At 57.5% G+C, this 17,982-nt stretch overlaps 2 protein-coding genes across 2 annotated transcripts in view; one reads left to right on the plus strand and one right to left on the minus strand.

Annotated features, from left to right (window-relative positions):
• Window positions 1-5,150, plus strand: part of MAP1LC3A (microtubule associated protein 1 light chain 3 alpha) — a 39,910-nt gene extending 34,760 nt beyond the window's left edge. The window contains exons 3-4 of the mRNA XM_075901538.1: window positions 2,469-2,575; window positions 4,049-5,150. Coding sequence (XP_075757653.1) covers window positions 2,469-2,575; window positions 4,049-4,211 — 270 coding nt within the window. The 3' untranslated portion in view covers window positions 4,212-5,150. The remainder of the gene's footprint in view (window positions 1-2,468; window positions 2,576-4,048) is intronic.
• A 4,086-nt stretch (window positions 5,151-9,236) lies between these two features.
• The window catches only part of PIGU (phosphatidylinositol glycan anchor biosynthesis class U), a 43,180-nt gene continuing 34,434 nt past the window's right edge, over window positions 9,237-17,982 (minus strand). Inside the window, exon 12 of the mRNA XM_075901537.1 lies at window positions 9,237-9,696. Within this exon, the coding sequence (XP_075757652.1) occupies window positions 9,583-9,696 (114 nt within the window). The 3' untranslated portion in view covers window positions 9,237-9,582. The remainder of the gene's footprint in view (window positions 9,697-17,982) is intronic.

Here is a 17,982-nt window from a genome sequence, read left to right on the forward strand (position 1 = left end):
AATGGAATATTTTTGTTACTTTGACTGGCTACAGCCATACTGCTTAGGCTTAAGATATTTGAATTCTAAAGTTCTAGTTGTGTGGTGAAGAAGGATCATGTGTAGGTGTTGGCTAAAAGCCCTTTGTTAAACATTTTACTTTAACTTGAAGTAAATTTAAGAACAAAATTAAAGGGACATGGTGGAGGAGCTAATCTCTTTTATTGGGCCAGCATCTCTTAGTGAGACAGGCGAGCTTTGTGAACATCTACAGAGCTATTCCTCAGGGCTGGGAAATGTCTGTTGCAGCTAAATACGGAATCCGATGTGTTGACTAGAGCCCATTCAAAGTGAATTGCCAGTTAACACTGCTCCATTGGTGAGGCGGGGAGGATGGAAGGTTGAGGGTGAGAAAAGTAGCTGGGGAAGGGGGAATTGTTTAATAAGCTATAAATCCAGTGTATCTATTAATCATGATCCTTAGTGCCTAACTAAGTTAAGCTTTCCAGTCTAGGAGCTTAAATTCCTATCTCTTTCACGAAGAGCAGTTGGCCCAGTAAAAGTTACTCCCTTACCCACCTGGGGCCAGCAATACTACAGCAATACTATATGCAATAAAATTAAAGATGATCAAAACAGCTAAGTTTCGGCTAGATGAGAACTTGTCCAAAGTGTGGATCTGTCAGCTTCTGAGGGTTCAAAGGATTTGGATGCTTGTCTCAGTTACGTTCTTATGAAGTAATTTCTTTTCACACACAGGTTGCGGTCACTGAATGAACATGCTCTGCAAAACTGTAGTTGAATGGTTTATTTTTGGTGGAATCTGTGCTAACTAGACCATTCTGTTTGTTCCATTTGTAATTAGCCAGCGGAAGTTCCCAGTAAACATTCATGACACTTTTCTGGAGGGCAAGAGTCCTCAATTAAATTCCAAACTAACTTGTACTGGACAAACTATAAACACCTCATAAGAGATTTATAACTAATTAAACCAGTGCTGTCGACACCACCTTTAACTAAGTTCTTCTGCATCCTCCAAGTCTTGGGTCTGTGATGCTTCACATGAAGCAGCTTTCTTATACATTTCGAATCCAAAAGTAAGGTTAGTGGCATGCCAAGGTGGATGGAAATGGATGGATACTGACCGTGAAATACCCTAGTTCTGGTTACCTGATGCATGGATCCTCTTCCATGCAAACATCAACATAAACTTCCACATAATTAATAAACACCCTGCGTGGTCCTAACAGTGTGAGGATGGAGGGGACCTTGTGAAGTCAGCCAGTGCAGCCGCCTGTGCTGAGGCAGGATTGGGGAATTGTTGCTACATCAGCAAGTGTCTACAACTCTTGGCAGCCCCTACCCCCTCTAGTCATGAGAGATGGCGCTAGGCTGGGAAAGCGGAAGGGAAAGGTCACTTGTGCACACAGTTTACACTGGTCACTGGGGAAAATTCCTGCCTTTCCTGGTACCTAAGCTACTTCCAGTTCTGTCCTGCCCTTCACCTCATCTGTGCACAGACGCTGCCAATTGTTGACTAGTTGGAAGCAGCGTCTGTAACCCCTCCCACTACTGGGACCCTAGCCCTCCTGGAAAGCAGCTTAGATCCACTTGGTGAAGTTGCACCCAGGTTTGTGTGTCCTGTGCTATTGTGCCATGTGCTAGTGTGATAAGCAAGCACACCTCGTTAGCCACCCTCTGTCCCAAAGGCATCAAGGGTACTCTGCGTGCGGCTAGCCTTGCGCCCTGCTGCAGTGCAGCTGCCTCTGGGGTGGGACAACACTCCCTTCTCTGTCCTGGAACCAAAGTGTCTGTACCACACTGTCACTTTCACTGGGGGCTTTGGTTTCAATTGCCTTCCCTTCCACCCCCCTCCAGTCAATCCGCCAGGGAGGGCGGGTGTGCAGAACGGCCGCGGCGCTGTCCACAGCAAGACTGCAGGGGCAGGAGCCGCACCAGCACTTCTCCAGTTGCAGTAAAGGTGCGTTAGGCCAGTGCGCCTTGGAGGGCAGGAGGCCACGTGCTCTCGCTGCTGATTGGAGCAGGAGGCGGCTGCTTTGAGCCCCTGGCTGGGGGCAGGGCTGTACTTCCTGCTGTCCCCCTTCTGCTCTTTGCTGTTTAGAGCAAGTCCCGTGGCCACACCTCTTCCCCCCCCCAGACAATCTTAGGACTGTGTGGGGCCTAGCTCCGTGCCTGGTGCCTCTTCTGCATCTCTTGGTCTCCACACACTCCGACGTCTGGGTGTGTCTGTTCCAGGGAGCGCGCGCCCCCCACCCCAGCTCTCATGGGAATGATACACTGGCTCGTTGCAGAGGGTGCTGAGCAGATTCGCAGTCCCGTGGGGCCCAGGGGTACAATGGCTGGAGGAGCTGCTGCTCTTCTCCCGCTTTCCAGAGGGTCAGGACAGGGACTTGCTTTCCTGGAGGGGTGGGTTACACTGGCCTGTTGGCAGCTGCTGGTGGGGCCTGACTGCCCATTTCTTTCCCCAGGTCATCATTGAAAGATACAAGGGGGAGAAGCAGCTGCCTGTGCTGGATAAGACCAAATTTCTAGTCCCTGACCACGTGAATATGAGCGAATTGGTAAAAATTATCCGGTAAGTGAAACGGCCCCAAAGCGAATGTGCTGTGACCATCCCCCGCCCTGCCCTGTGTGACCTGTGCCGGGTGGGGACAACAGGCGCTGGCTGGGAGGTGATGGCCCCTGACTGAGACTGTGCAGTGTGGGTGCCTGGGTCCACTGCTCCCTCCCACCACCCTGGTGGCCTGGTGCCCGTCCCCAAGTGGTGGAGGGATGCGAGGGCCTGAGTGTGGCCCTGGGGGCATAAGAAACGTGTCTGCTGCAAAGAGCTCAGGCTGTACTGAATCACCAGCATCACCCTCTCCAGGTCCACCCTCCTGCTGTGGGTGCCTGTCCTGAGCACCCCGTAGCTGAGCTGGGAACAGAGCCCTGCTCCTCCCTGTGCCGTCAGCCGTTGGCTTGTGGGGGCGAGCGCTGCGCTAGGGGGCCGGAGTGTGTTGGCCTTGGTCTGAGCGCCGGGCTTGGGCAGCCTTGTGACCTGCATTGACAGTGCATCGGTGGCTCCCTGCTACCAGGTGGGCGCAGAGAGGGAGAGCCGGGCCCCAGCCCCGAGGGAGTTTTCTGAGCCAGGACCGGCGCTGAGGGGTGGCTGGCTTCCCGTCCAGCACCCAGGTTACTCAACACAGCCGTGCTTGGAAAGCCCATGCGCATTGCTTGAGGATGATGCCGGTTTCAGGGCTGCCCAGGGCAGGGGAGTGGGGGCAGCAGGCCAGGAGGGTCTGTCAGGAGTCACAAAAGGACTGAAGTGCCTAACTGGCCACACAGCGAGGTTTGGGGTCACTGGCCTGGGGCCAGAGGGGGAAGTGGGAGACCAGGATCCACTGCCCCCGCGCCAATGATTCCTTCCGTTATGCAGCCTGGAGAGAGCGAGGGAGCCCAAGCGGCAGATCCTGCTTTCAAATCCCTTCTCCTCTGGGGGGGGAGGGAAACCAGGAATGAGGCTTCTCTTAGGGCCAGGTCTGCTGGTCTGAAAAGGAGGTGGGGGCGGGGCTTAGCACGTGCCCCCCGTTTGCTGTCTCCTACTGGCTAGCGGAGGCAAGGCTGTCTCTCTCCATTGGTTGTATGGGGAGGCTGGATGCCCAGCTGAGACTTTGGGGGCCCTGGGATGCTCAGTGTCCTCACACTGGGGTTTGTTAATCCTGCCCTGGGAACCGCAGGGGGTTGCATGAGCCTTCCTGCCCCAGGCCTGCTACAGGCCACAGCCGTCGGGGTATGCTTGGGCCTCCAGCGAAAGGGGCTGCCGAGACCCCTCAGGCTAGAAAGGCCCCAGCATCAGAGAAAGCGTCTCAGCCCTTCCCCGGCCGGCCGGGTGCCAGTGCAGGTGGCCCTGGCTGGGCAGGCAGGGTTGGGCAGTTCTGTGGCACACGAAGGAAGCTGGGCCTGGCCGGTTGAGCGCTTGGGGGCCTCCAGCCCCCCGGGAGGTCACTGTGGTGCTGCCTTTCCTGCCAGTCCTCACTTGGTCTAACCCCCTCTCCTCTGTTGCCCTAAGGCGCCGCCTGCAGCTGAACCCTACCCAGGCCTTCTTCCTGCTGGTGAACCAGCACAGCATGGTGAGCGTCTCCACCCCCATCTCGGAGATCTACGAGCAGGAGAAGGACGAGGACGGCTTCCTCTACATGGTCTATGCCTCGCAGGAGACCTTCGGCTACTGAGACGGGCGCATGGCACGCGGGGACAGACTGAAACTGCACACGGGCCCCACCCCCTGCCCTGGGAAGATGATGTGGCTAGAGGCTCACAGCACAAGGATCCATGCAGCCCATCCCCACCCCCATAAAGGCAGAGCCAAAGCTAGTGTGGTGTGTGAGACTCACACCTCCCTCCCTTTGTGTAATTGTCCCTACGCAGAGCACTAGGTCCCTCGCCTCCCCATCCCACCTCCTCAGCAGTAACTTCAGCTGCTCTCATTGTAGTGTGTGCGTGTGCGTGTGTTCTTTGCCAGGTCAGCCCGGGCTGGTGGGGGGCAGTTCAAGGAGGGGGCATCTCTTTGACCAGTACTGCGGGCCAGGGCCTGACTCTAATTAAGGGCAGGAAGTCTGCAAAACAAAAAACAAGCCAACAAACAAAATCATTGCTCTTGAGTTTTAATTGATTTTAATTACACGCATATCAAATTCTTGGTGCTACCGAGTAGGTGTAGGTGTCTCTAGGACTGTGGATAATGTATATCCGTTAGATTTATTTTATTATTATTGGTTTTTATTTTTAATGGGGGGATAATTTGCCTGTATTCTGTAGATAAATAAACTGAGCTTCTTTGCACTTTAAAATGTAGCAGTGGAATTAGCCTAATTTATCCAGCTCTGACACACAGCACTGCTTCTCTGGCAACTTTGGACCTTGATTTCCTTTGTTCTCTTTTTTTTTTTTTGGTTTGTTTTTAAAACCAGTTCCAGGCTCCCCTCACCTCTCTGCATTGCATGTGGTGTTTTGGTCCTATTGTGGCAGAGACTCTACTTGAGAAATGTACTGATCTACATTTCCCCTTTTTCATGTACTATACCAAAAAGATGTATATGAAAAAACCCGACCCAGTGAAATCTATAGAGAAATCGATACATATACCTACAAATAAATATGGATTCAAGTCACGTCTTGCAGGAATGTTCTTTTCCCCTTTCGTTCACTTTCAGTGTGAGCACCCCCGAGCAGTCGGTGAAGGAAAGCTCCAAAACCCTGGTGAGAGACGAGCCATGCCATGTTGGCATCTCGTCTGGTGAGTTGCCCCTGCCAGTGTGCTCAAAGGAGGCAGTGTTACCTAGGGGATAGAACCCAGCACTGGCACTCAGACCTGGCTTTTGTGCCTGGTTCTGCCAATGGCCTGCTGCACAACCTTGGACCAGTTGTCTCTCTGGCTTGTGCCTCAGTTTCTCCATATGCAAAATGGGGGTAATGAGCCCGCCTATTTCTGCGCAATGCTGTGCCATCGCTACGCGTGTGTGCTCAGTAAATGCCAAGGGTTGTGTGTGTTTCTGCGTTGGCTTCTGTGGAAAGCGAGAGAAGCCGATGGGTGGTGGTGGGAGAGAAGTGATGCTGCATGGCTGCTGCTGGTAGCTTGCTGAAACCTTCCCAGGGTGGATTCCTGTAGGAAGCGGGGCCCGAGTCTTCTCCCACTGTGCTCAGGCAGCAGCAACCCCCTCGCGGGCCCTGGAGCAAGAGGACTGGGCCCAGAGGAGGTAGAGTGGAAGCCATTGGACTCCCACTTTTCTTTCAGGAGGGATTGGTCCCTATAGTATGCAAGGGCTCAGGCCCCTCCCAGTTCTAGAGGTCCTGCCCCCCCCCCCCCCCCCCCCCCCCCGCAGCTAAGCTGTTTGCACAGCTTCCCTTGCCCAGCAGCAGTTCACTTAATGCTCAGCCTCACTTACCCGTCTTCATTCCCAGCCTGGCCTGCCGTCAGGAAAATTACCAGGTGCCCCCTTGCTCCAGCCAGTGGGAAGCTAAGGGCCAGGGAAAAGCTGGGGTAAAATCTCTCACCCCCTGGGGGTTGCAATTACTTTGATGAAGTTTCCCCTTAATGTTTTGCAGTGGCTTTAAGAGAACCCCCGGGTGGTGGGTGTCAGGTACGTTTGAAGCCTTGCTCAGCCCTGCCAGAGGAGCTTTCACCTCTCGCCTGTCTGAGCTGCTGGGAGGGCCTGGGGGTGGGTGATCCTGGAGCTGCTCCCCTAATGTGTGACTGCTGATCCATCAGACTTGCTGGACTGGGGCAGTTGCACCCCCCCCCCCCAAAAGCAGCAGGAGGTAAGGCCCAGTAAATCTTTCAGCTCACTCCGTCCCCAGAGGGTCAGGTGCTGCATAAACTCGGCCCGGATGCAGCCCCTGCTGCGAAGGACTCTTAGGGGAGCAGCTGATGGCGGTGTCCTTCGCCCAGACCTGCGCCTTGCTGAGCCAGAGGGAGCTGCCTGCAGCCCATGCTGTTAGATCAGCAGCATCGCTGGCCAGGGCTGCAATAGGGCCTAGTGGCCCTTGGACCAGCTCCTGCACTGCCAGCCCAGTAAGACAAGCGCCAGCTCTTGGCCCACTAGGAGCTGCTTTTGGTTTAGCAAAAGTCCCTGGCCCAGGTACCCTGCACCACTCCCCAGGAAGCCCTGGTGGCTCTGGAGCATAAGGCCAGCCCCTGTTACCAGCCAGCTAGTGCGGCTCTTCAAGGGCCTAGGTGCCCCGTTGCAGGGCCTGGCTACCCTCCAGCTATGCTGCTGGATGTGTCCGCCCCCTGCTCTCGGGCCGCTGGCGAAGAGGTGCAGGGGGAGAAGCACAGAGCCAGGGGCAGGCAGTCTCACCCCTGGGCCTGGCTGCTCGCTCTGCATACAATAAGCTCTCTTCCCTGTGGTGCAGCCTCCTTCCTAGCTTGCTTGGTGCCCAGCCCCTCCCTCCCCCCTTTCACAGCGGGGTGGCCACCACACCCCCTGCCTGGATGTGTCCTACTGGTCCTCTGTGTTTCAAAGCTGCAGCTCCCACAGTACCGGGATGATGGCGGGAGAGCTGGGCCCGAAGGGGGCTGCTGGGGGAGCCAGTGCTGCGCCGACGCGCTGGATGGGTGCAGGTGAACCGAGCTTAACCGGCTTCGGGAAACACTTGCAAAGCCTCCCTCTTGGCCACTCCCACTGCAACCCGGCCTGGCATTCCCCATGCCCCCCCCCCCCCCAAAATACCCTGATGGCCCTCGCACCACCGCTCCTGAGGCCCTGCCTAGTTGTGCCCTCTGCTTGCAGCGCACCATGCCCCCTCCTGCCACTAAACAGCTGATTGGTGGGGCCTGAACAGCCATGAGTTTTTTTCAGCCAGTCTTCCAGCCCCAGGGCCTGCAGTCAGCACCTACAGCTTCAAGCTGAGTGCTGAACCCAGACAGGGAGCGGTGCCAGACACGCCCTGAGGGCCAGAATACGACTGATCTTACAGGGCAGATGCCCAGAGTCTATGGTGATGGGCATCAGGTATAAAGCTCTAAGCCAAAATGCAAGTTAGCAGCTGGAAAGTCCCTCATGCCCCAGGCCAGCTGGCTGCAGGCCACCAACGACCCCCTAGAGCAGTCAGGGACCCTCCAGTACAAATGGCCACACCCCCCCCTTCCAGGGGGCCAGGAGCTGAGCCCCTCCCTGACGTTCCCCAGCCCTGGATGGGGGCCCCCCCCACCCCTTCATATTGGTGGGCAAGGGTAGGGCCAAGGGTTCCGAGCGTGGGGGCTGCAGGTGGGGAGGGGCTCAGGGTGGGCCTTTCACTTAGCATCACTGCCCAGGAGCTGCCAGGTAATGGAGGCTGCCTGGTGCCCGCCTGCCCTAGGCTACCGTGCTGCCCCCCCAGGTCTGGCTCCTGAGGGGCCCAAGGCCTCTCTCCCATTGTACCCAGAGCCCCAGCACAGGGCTTAAGGGGAAGCTGTGCGGCTACTCGGCTTAGCAGGTGTTTGGAATCCAGCCCCCAAGTGCCGGTTTGTACAAAGCGCTGGTCCTGCCGAGCCGAGCAGCCTCTGGGGTCCCCAGCAAGACTGACACCCACCCAGCAGAGCAGTCCAGCCCTTGGGCCAAGACGAATCCTGATTGAAACAGGAAAGGACCCTGAACACTGGCAATTCCCTCCCAGCACAAAGCCCACATCACAGCCCCGCCGCTCAGAGCACTCAGCAGCATTTCAACCTTGCAGGGTTTATTTCTGCCAAGCCCCCCCACCTGACAGCCAAGGGGAGGGCTGGCTCTGAGAGCCCTGTGGCAGCGGGACCAGGAGCCTGCCCGAGAGAGGATCCTGCCTGGGAGAGCTGGACGGGGGCCCAAACCCGCCCGCCAGCGTCAGCAGCAGGGCGATAAGGCGAGCGTTGTCTTCTTACAAAACGCCATGGGAGCAAGTACCCAGCAAGACAGAGGGGAAGCGAGAGGGCGGCCCGGCTGCCGCGTGACCGTGTCGCGCTGTCTGTGGAACGGGCACAGCTGAATGGGGGTTTCCTAACTGGGGCCTAGGCATGGAGCTGCATGGCCCCAGCCGGGCCCCACACTTTCTTGGAGCCGCCTCAGGCCTGGGGAGCTCTTGGCAGCAGCAGATGGGTGGGGGGCTCCAACAGGCAGGGACCAGCGCCAGGAGCAAGATACAATTTTGACCCTCGTAATGTGGTGACAGGGGCAAGGGGAACCCTGGGGAGGTTGCTCCTGGCTCGGGCCGCGCATGGGAAAGTGCAAAGAGGCTCCTTGCGGAACGGATGTCACGCTGCAGCAGATCCACCCTCCTGCCTGGCTCCCAGCATGGAGCAGCTCCAGGCGCTAAGCACAATACAAAGGGGGGGCTGAGCGGGAGGGGTGTTCCCAGAAACAGGAGCACTGGGCTCGGTCCATCTCCTGTGCGGATTCAGCGAGTGACGCCCTGTCCCCCAAACCTGTTTCCAAAGAACAGTCTCTGGCTCCCTCCCCCTGCCAGTCGTGCTCTCTTCCCTTCCCTGGGGCTTTGTACTTCAGGCCGAGGATTCACGCACAGCCTCCCCCACGCTCCGGCTATCGCCTCCCTCTGCTCTGGAGAGCGAAGGGTGGGCTCTGGGGCCCCATGTCACTGCAGGCGCAGCCCGCTGTGAGAGACACTCATTTTCACATGCCAGGCCAGGACAAGGAATCGGCCAGGCACCCCAAGTGCCAGCGCTTGCTGCAGGCCCTGCCACAGTGCTGCTGAAGAAAGCAATGGAGGAGGAAGAACAAGTTTGCGAAGAGATTTCCAGGGACATTTAGGTGCAGAAAGAGACACATGAATCTGCAGCATAACACCCCAGAAACGAGTCAGAGGGCGGACACGGAGCTCCGGCCCCCCGCTCTGGTCCCTGCTGGGCCGCCCGGCCGAGGGAAGGGAGGTGCTTCGGCAGAGGCCACGCGGTCCTAGCAGCTTCCAGCCTTTGCACTGAACTCAACACCGCTGCTCAGTGCTCCCATCCAAACTGCCGCCCTGCCGCTGCGTAGGAACCATGCCACCAGTCAGACCTCTCAGGGAACCGGCCCACCCCCCGGCTCCATGTGCTCCGCACAGAAGTCCGTCCCCCGAGTCGTGCTGGCAGGGAGGTCATTTGAGAACCAGCATGGCCTCTGTCCCGTCTTTCCGTGTCAAGTAGAGCCCGTGAGTGAGGTAGTACTCGCGCCGCAGGAAGGCGTAGAAATAATCCGAGACGAGCAGGATCTGCAGAGAGAAGGGTACAGGCCGTAAGTGGCACTTTGGAGCAAGGCCTTGCTAGCTTTCCAGATCACTGTCCTCCCACACACCTCCACCCTCCTCTGCCCTACGCCACCCAGTGCGACCAACCCCGCGCTGCTGTTCCCAGGGCTCACTTCACAGTCTCTCCATTTCTGAGTCACTCTGATGCAGAGAGGGCACGAAAAGCAAAGCCACAGACAACTGGGGGCTGAGCAAAGGGGCCCGAGGGGGGCACGTGGCCCTTCAGTGCTACCCCCAGCCGGGCGAACCAAAGCGCAGGCTCTGTGAAGGTATTCAAGGGTGGCAGGCTGAGCCCTTCAAAATCTGGGCCTCAATGACGCGCCCACATTATTACAGTGGCAGAGTTCTTGGCACTAACCACTAGGCTCTCCTGCCTCCCAAATGCCCTTGTACTGGGTCCTAGACACGTGTGCCCCAAGCACTGTCTGTGAAAACCCAAGAGCTGATTCAGCGGGAAGGGCTTGTTTGCTGCAACTGCCAAGCCGGGCGGCTCCCTCGGCAGGGCCCGTGGTGCTCACTCTTCACACCCCATTAGTTATTTACCCACTTGCCATTCATGCCCTGGATCCACTGTCCCCATATCTGCCCATCAGCACCAGGAGCCAGTGACTCCGACCCAGCCTTGGGCTGGAAGCCGGGGCGGCAGGGCCCTGCCAGGCGAAACGTGGCACGGACGGGAACTCTGGCCTGGGCCCTTGTGCTCTAGCCGCTGCAGATTCCGTGCGGGAGCCACTGGCCCTGAGCCAAAAGGGAGCCGCGGGGGGCTGAGGGTATCGCCCCTACTTCTGCACTGCTGCCTTCCGAGCTGGGCAAGGGGGCTTGTCACTTGGGCCTGGACCCAACTCTAAGGGCAGAACCCAGCCAGCAGCAGGGCAGCAATACGGGCGTTGAGAGCTGGGTGGCTGGAGTGCACGGCTGCTGCCCGAGGGCCCAGCTCCGCAGGCAGCAGCACCTACGGAAGGGTGGCAATGCCAGTGGCAGTACCAGGACTAGTACCAGCAACCTCCGGGGCCCCACATCTACCACAGGAGGGGAACTGTCGCAGCCACGAGATTGAGGCTTCTCTCATTCATGTCTGGAAAATGCTTCATCACACAACGGCGCCACAGAAAGGTAAAATAGCGTCTATGAACCCCCTTGTCCTGACCCAGCAGGTTAGTCCAGAAATCACTCACAGCTGCGGCAAGATTGTTTGGGCACGTGACACTCACTCACCTCCTCCTCTGCACAAACGTGAGCTGTGCTGCGTGCAGCCGCACGAGCATCAAAGCACAACGACCTCTCTGGCACCTCCCCGGGGCAAATGACGCTGCAGCCCCGACTTGCTATGAATGGCAGGGCCAGCCTACACTGAGGAACAGCGCGATGCTTTCAACATGGCTGGAACGACTACATTGTAAAGTCGCGTGTGTCATTTTGCTGGCACCCTAAGGAGCCCCAGAGATGTGGCAGAACTGTTGGCGAGGGAGGCATGCTGCCAGGTGGCCACAACTCTGGACTGGGGCTCAGGCAAACTGGGGAGCTAGTCCCAGCTCTAGCAATGGCAGCTGGGTGACTTTGGGCAAGTCGCTGCTCAGTGCCTCAGTTTCCCCACCTGCTAATGGGGCTAATGAAGCCAATAGCCTTTGCCAAACACTTTGGGAGCTACGGCTGGAAAGCTCCACGGCTGAGTTCGGTCAGCCCATTGGTGATGGTGCATCTCAGGGTGCGTGTGGGCTCTGATCATCTCACATTACATTCAAAGCCAGCCTGCTCTGGGGCGGAGTCTCCCACCTGAGACACCTCACCCTGCACAGTTCAGATGGGGGTCACATGGCTACAGGCTGGGCAATCTTTCACGCCGATCGCACAGGCCCCTCTGATCTCACCTCCTCCCGGATCAGGCAGTGATGCTCCCCACGGGAACAGTAACGGCACAGCTCTAGGAAAAGCCCTGCAACCGCCACGACCTAGCCGACGGCTCCCACCCGCGGGCCATGCCGACCGGCGTAAGCCTGGGCGCTCACACGGCTCGGTAGCCTGGGAAATGCCCATTTGCAATGGAGCCGTTTTAAAGCACAGAAGAGGCCTGAGACCATAACGCCGACCTCTCGATTTCCGCGCCTTTAAAGTCCCAGGCCCAGTGGGGCAGCAGTGCAGCTCCAAGCTGGTATTGATCGGCAAGCGAGTAAAGGTTAAACCAGCAACACTGCGGCCCTGACTGGACAGGCCAGGATGAGTCCGGGCCACTCGCTCCGAAGGGACCCACGGCCCCGCGCGTGTCCAAGGCGCTGCTGGATGCCAGCCCTACCCCGCCCCCGCAAGCACAGGCTGCACGTTCACACCGCCAGGGACAGAGCCCCGGCTAGAATCGAACCCCAGCCTTGGGCCGCTGCACCACACAGGCCAGGCACTTCAGCTCCCTGCCAGTGTCAATGCCGACACCACAAAGGCACAAGCAAGGGCCCTTTGCCAATCCCTGTTTTCATGCCTTTCCCGAGCGCCGGCAGCTCCTTTCGGGGGTCGCTCCCCTCGAGGACAGCCTACACGATTAGTCAATAAGCCCAGCTCCAGCTACATTGAAACTGCAGTGGGGTGGGCTGTTGCAGCAGCTGCGGGGCTGCCATGGCGGGGCCAGACTGCGGCTATCAGGTGGGGGCTGGAGCCAGGCGGTCGCCAGCCCCTCTCACTATCCCGGAAGGGCATGTACACCCTCCCACACAGGCACCCCCAGCCAGCTCTTGCTGCCGTGCAGCCAGGCTACCGGGGAAAGGCGAAATGGATGAGAGAGTAACGAGTAATTTTAAACTTCTGAATTGATTTTTCATTTTCATGCAAAAAGTTGCCTGTATTTTGGGAATGACCAAAGTGCCAGATTTGGTTCTGTACTGAGCCGTATTTGGCTCAAGAGCCATAGGTTGCTGGCCCCTGGTTTAAATGGTTAATCAATATGCATCAGCTTATCGGTTCCCATTACGGTTACACACTGGCTCCACGGGAGCGCAGGGGAGCCGGCTTCATGTGGGCTCCGCCATACAAAAGTTATGCTTATATCTCAGCCTGCAGCTCACTAGGATCTTCAGCGGTTACATTTTTAAACGACTTTTTACATCCCTCGTTTCCGGCGAGCTATTATTCTTTAGGTAACTGTTGTTATTCTTGGTAATGCATCTTGTTGATGAGCGGGAAAGTTTCCAACCTGGCCAGCTGTGTTTGTAAGTCTATGTGAAAACAACTCCAGATAACTAGCAATAGGAGAAAGCCGCTGTCCTTCCAGACCACATAGTGGGCGAATCATTCGTTGTCTTGAATTCCAGGTTTGCTGGCTAGGAAATCTGTGCACTAGCATCTTAAGAATGGTTTGCACAGCAACAATCCGGAGGAGTAAAGTTTTGGCAGTCCAACAAAGGTCCTGACAGATAAACCACGGGCAGTACTGCAGGGTTATCCTAGCGTTCTTCATCCTGTTGGCTCCCCAGGCAAGCTGCAAACTGAAGTGGAGTTGGGGACTAGCTACACAGGGATAACTCCGTCCCCAAGTGGACACAAAGTGCAGGGTGCAACAAGGAAGCTGTCTGACAAGACGCAGGAAAGCTACACAGCCAATGAATTTGCAGGGTATTACAGGAAGCGGAACACAACTGCCCACGTGGGAATGTGGCCAAGCCGCTTTTACGAACGTTCCCTCGATAAAGATTTCCATGGGAACTGTAATTATCACGAGTGGTCAGGATCTCAACAGCACCCACAAGTGCCCAGCATGGTGCTGATGTACTGGCTCTGTACTCACTCCGGAAGCAGAGCTGCACCCTCCAGCCTCACTGCCTGCAGCACCTAGGAATCCCTGGCCGGTCTATTCAGGCACGGACCTGGTCTGACCTGCTAACGACACAGCACAAAGTGGTGTTGGCTACTGGCTGACCCTCTACAGGCACTTGGCCAAACTGAAGGCGTGACCCAGAAAGACAGATTCCAGCTTGTTTGCTTGACTGTAACAGCAAAGTAACTCTAGCGACCTTGCAGCTACAGCACGCTCCCCAAGATGAACAAGCGGGTAAGACTTCCAACGGGCTGTCCCCTTCAGGACAGCAGGTATTTAATGTGTAGTGCATGTTTGTGCTTTGGGACTTCAGAATGAGGACTGGACAGAACGTAGTGTGGTCAGTGATTAACAGCCCCCGATGACTGCAACGTGCTGTCGGCTTGGCAGCGCTGACGGCAAGAATGATGAATGCCCAGGGCTGTGCCAGCTTTGAAACTGCCACTGGGAGAACCAGAAAGGCAGGACAGGAGAGGAGTCCTTGCAGCTCCAACAGGCATGCTGAGGTCACGACAAAACTGCTTTGGTGCTCCCCTCCCCTCCCTGCTTTAAAAGCGGGACCGACAAGAAAAGCTGAGAGAGTGACTGATTTTCCAGTTTGCTGGCAGTTCCAGGAACAGGGCTGAGCGCAAACCAATTCTCAGAATGCTCGATGAATTGTAAAATTCCACGGGGCTCAGACAAAACCTTCTCTGTATTTTGCACTTTATATAAACACGAAGGTGCTGGTGCTCCCTTATGCCCAACAGCCCTGGGGCCTTGGCGCCCACCTGAGATGGGAGAGGGTCTCTCTGAGAAGAGGATACAGGTCACTCTCCCCCCTGCCTGGCACAGTGACTAGTCAGTGACTGTATACACAGTGGAATGGGTCACCAGGACACCTGTAGCGTAGTGCTCAGGGCACTGAGCTATGAAGGGGGAATGCTGGGCGCAAGTCCCTACTATCCCAAAGCAGCTTTCACATCCCCAGAGAGCGCCCTAACTACAAAGCTAGTGGGTGTAAATGGGGCAGCGCCTCCCATTTTGGGAATGGCACCGTATTCCTCTTGAGGATCTTGTCCCGCCCCCAAGGAAATGTTTGTTCTGACATTGCTTGCATGAAATGAGCTGCCTATGCTGAGCCGATCCTGCATGTGCTGGGAAAATCATTGTGGGAAGCGTTTCACCCGGTTCTATGACCAGTGACGAGACAGGGTGAGCTCTGCTGGCTGCGTATCCCTCCAGACTGCCTCCAGGAGGGGAGTCACAGGCAGGCGTGATGGAGACAGCGTTCAGGGATCAGTGTGGGAGAGGGACCATGTGCCAACGAGTGGCATGCGACGGGGAGAGTGCTCACTAACAGCAGGGAAGCTGGTCACTGCCACGCCCATGCTCATGCTGTCTGCCACAGGAAATCCCAGCTCACGTCGTCAAGCCATAAAAGCAGGCAGGACTGTGGACGCTTCTCAAACAATAGGTTAGGGACGCTACACATCCCAGCCCGTCCCACTGAATGGAAGACCAAGGACAATTCAAGGTACCCGACCGATGAATGTTGACTTGTAGGCCAGGCTCTCCCGGAGGGTTCAGGCGTGTTTGTAAAGCACGATGCTTTGCAGTAATGTTAAGAAGTGGAAAACAACTGGCTTATGGGAACCTGTGTCACATTTCTTAAGTGCTCATAAGCAGGAAAACCCTACTCGCCAGACAAAAAAGGGACTCACCCCCCCAAAAGTGTTTTTTTTAATGGCATAAATTCCTAATAAGAATAAGAACAGTAATGACTAATACGTTCTTAATAAATATCACCAAGTTATTCATAAATATCTTATAAACTTCTACCTTTTCCCTCTGCTGCCATGTCTCCTCCCCTTGCTCCATCAGCTCCCCATGTGTCTGCTGCCCCCCAATCCCTCACCCTCCTCTGCTGTCTTGACTCCTGCCCTTCTCACTGCCCTCAGCCTTCCTGAGACCTGCCCCCCTCCACCAGCCCTTCTCTCCCCCGTGCCCACTCCTCCAGTAGCCCCACTCTGATCAGTGAGTTACCCCTCATCATCCCCTCTCCTAACGCCTCCCTCTACACACCTGCCCTGCCTCTCCCCTCTGGTGCTGGTCCCTCCCCTGCAGGTGTCTGCCCTTCTGCTTCACCCCCTGGCACCTGCACCCTCCTGATTCCTCCCCCTTCCCTCACTGCCCCTGCCCCCTTTTTCCCTGATACCCACCCCCTCAGCACCCTCTGCCCTCGTGCCCTCACATATGCCTTGCTCTGTCCCCACCTTCCTCATGCCCACCCCGTCTTTCAAGCCTTCTCCCAGCACCTCCGCTCCTCCCTCTAGCCCCCAGTGCCCTTCCCCTCTCCTCTCCCAGCATCACCCTGTTCCCCCCTCCCACTGACACCTCCCCTCCTGCCCTTTTCCTCGTTGTCTGCACCTGGCCCCCTTGGATTTGTCTCTCCTGCAACCCAGCCCTTGGTGCCTTCCCTCTTCCTCCTCCTCTTCTCCTGATCTCCTCCCTGCCCCTCCCCTCTGCACAAGCCCCTTCCCCATATTTTCCCCCTTCCCTCCGCACAGCCCAGCCCAGCCCAGCCGCTTCCCCTCCCCCAGGGCCAAGCAAAACACCCCCCTTTTTTTGTCTTTTACACATTTGCATTTGGCAATGGGTTTTGTTTGTTTGTTTTCATTTCTGTCCCAGCATTGTAGCCCTTAAAATAGCAAATAGCGTTTTCATTCATTTTTTTCCATAAAGGCAAAGGCGCTTCAAGTGAACTCCCCCTTTCACGCAGCAGCCTTTTCCCTGCCCTGTCCAGCCCCTCCCTATGGGCAAGCACCCCTCACTGCCAACCACAGGGGAAACAGGGTGCAGGGACAGCACAGAGCCAGAGTGGTGCAGGGAACAGTGGGGGGGAAGCGACAGGGGTGGCACGGGAAACAGGAGGCACAGAGGCAGAGGGACACAGGGATCGGGGGAGCAATGTGCGGGGGAGGCACAGGGAATGGGACGTGGGGAACAGGAAGGGCAGAGGGATCGGGGTCTAGGGGGCAGTGCAGGGAACGGGCAGCACAGAGGCAGAGGGACACAGGGATCGGGGGAGGCACAGGGAATGGGACGTGGGGAACAGGAGGGGCAGAGGGATCGGGGTCTAGGGGCAGTGCAGGGAACGGGCAGCAAAGAGGCAGAGGGACGCAGAGATCGGGGGAGCAGTGTGCGGGGGAGGCACAGGGAATGGGACATGGGGAACGGGAGGGACAGAGGGATCGGGGTCTAGGGGCAGTGCAGGGAACGGGCAGCACAGAGGCAGAGGGACGCAGAGATCGGGGGAGCAGTGTCGGGAGAGGCACAGGGAATGGGACATGGGGAACAGGAGGGGCAGAGGGATCGGGGTCTAGGGGCAGTGCAGGGAACGGGCAGCACAGAGGCAGAGGGACGCAGAGATCGGGGGAGCAGTGTGCGGGGGAGGCACAGGGAATGGGACGTGGGGAACGGGAGGGGCAGAGGGATCGGGGTCTAGGGGCAGTGCAGGGAACGGGCAGCACAGAGGCAGAGGGACGCAGAGATCGGGGGAGCAGTGTCGGGAGAGGCACAGGGAATGGGACGTGGGGAACGGGAGGGACAGAGGGATCGGGGTCTAGGGGCAGTGCAGGGAACGGGCAGCACAGAGGCAGAGGGACGCAGAGATCGGGGGAGCAGTATGCGGGGGAGGCACAGGGAATGGGACGTGGGGAACGGGAGGGACAGAGGGATCGGGGTCTAGGGGCAGTGCAGAGAACGGGCAGCACAGAGGCAGAGGGACACAGGGATCGGGGGAGCAGTGTGCGGGGGAGGCACAGGGAATGGGACGTGGGGAACGGGAGGGACAGAGGGATTGGGGTCTAGGGGGCAGTGCAGAGAACGGGCAGCACAGAGGCAGAGGGACGCAGAGATCGGGGGAGCAGTGTGCGGGGGAGGCACAGGGAATGGGACGTGGGGAACGGGAGGGACAGAGGGATCGGGGTCTAGGGGCAGTGCAGAGAATGGGCAGTACAGAGGCAGAGGGATGCAGAGATCGGGGGAGCAGTGTGCGGGGGAGGCACAGGGAATGGGACGTGGGGAACGGGAGGGACAGAGGGATTGGGGTCTAGGGGGCAGTGCAGAGAACGGGCAGCACAGAGGCAGAGGGACGCAGAGATCGGGGGAGCAGTGTCGGGAGAGGCACAGGGAATGGGACGTGGGGAACGGGAGGGACAGAGGGATTGGGGTCTAGGGGGCAGTGCAGAGAACGGGCAGCACAGAGGCAGAGGGACGCAGAGATCGGGGGAGCAGTGTCGGGAGAGGCACAGGGAATGGGACGTGGGGAACGGGAGGGACAGAGGGATTGGGGTCTAGGGGCAGTGCAGAGAACGAGCAGCACAGAGGCAGAGGGACGCAGAGATCGGGGGAGCAGTGTCGGGAGAGGCACAGGGAATGGGACGTGGGGAACGGGAGGGACAGAGGGA

The sequence above is a fragment of the Pelodiscus sinensis genome, chromosome 18 (genome assembly GCF_049634645.1).
Source record: "Pelodiscus sinensis isolate JC-2024 chromosome 18, ASM4963464v1, whole genome shotgun sequence".
Classification (NCBI taxonomy): Eukaryota; Metazoa; Chordata; order Testudines; family Trionychidae; genus Pelodiscus; species Pelodiscus sinensis.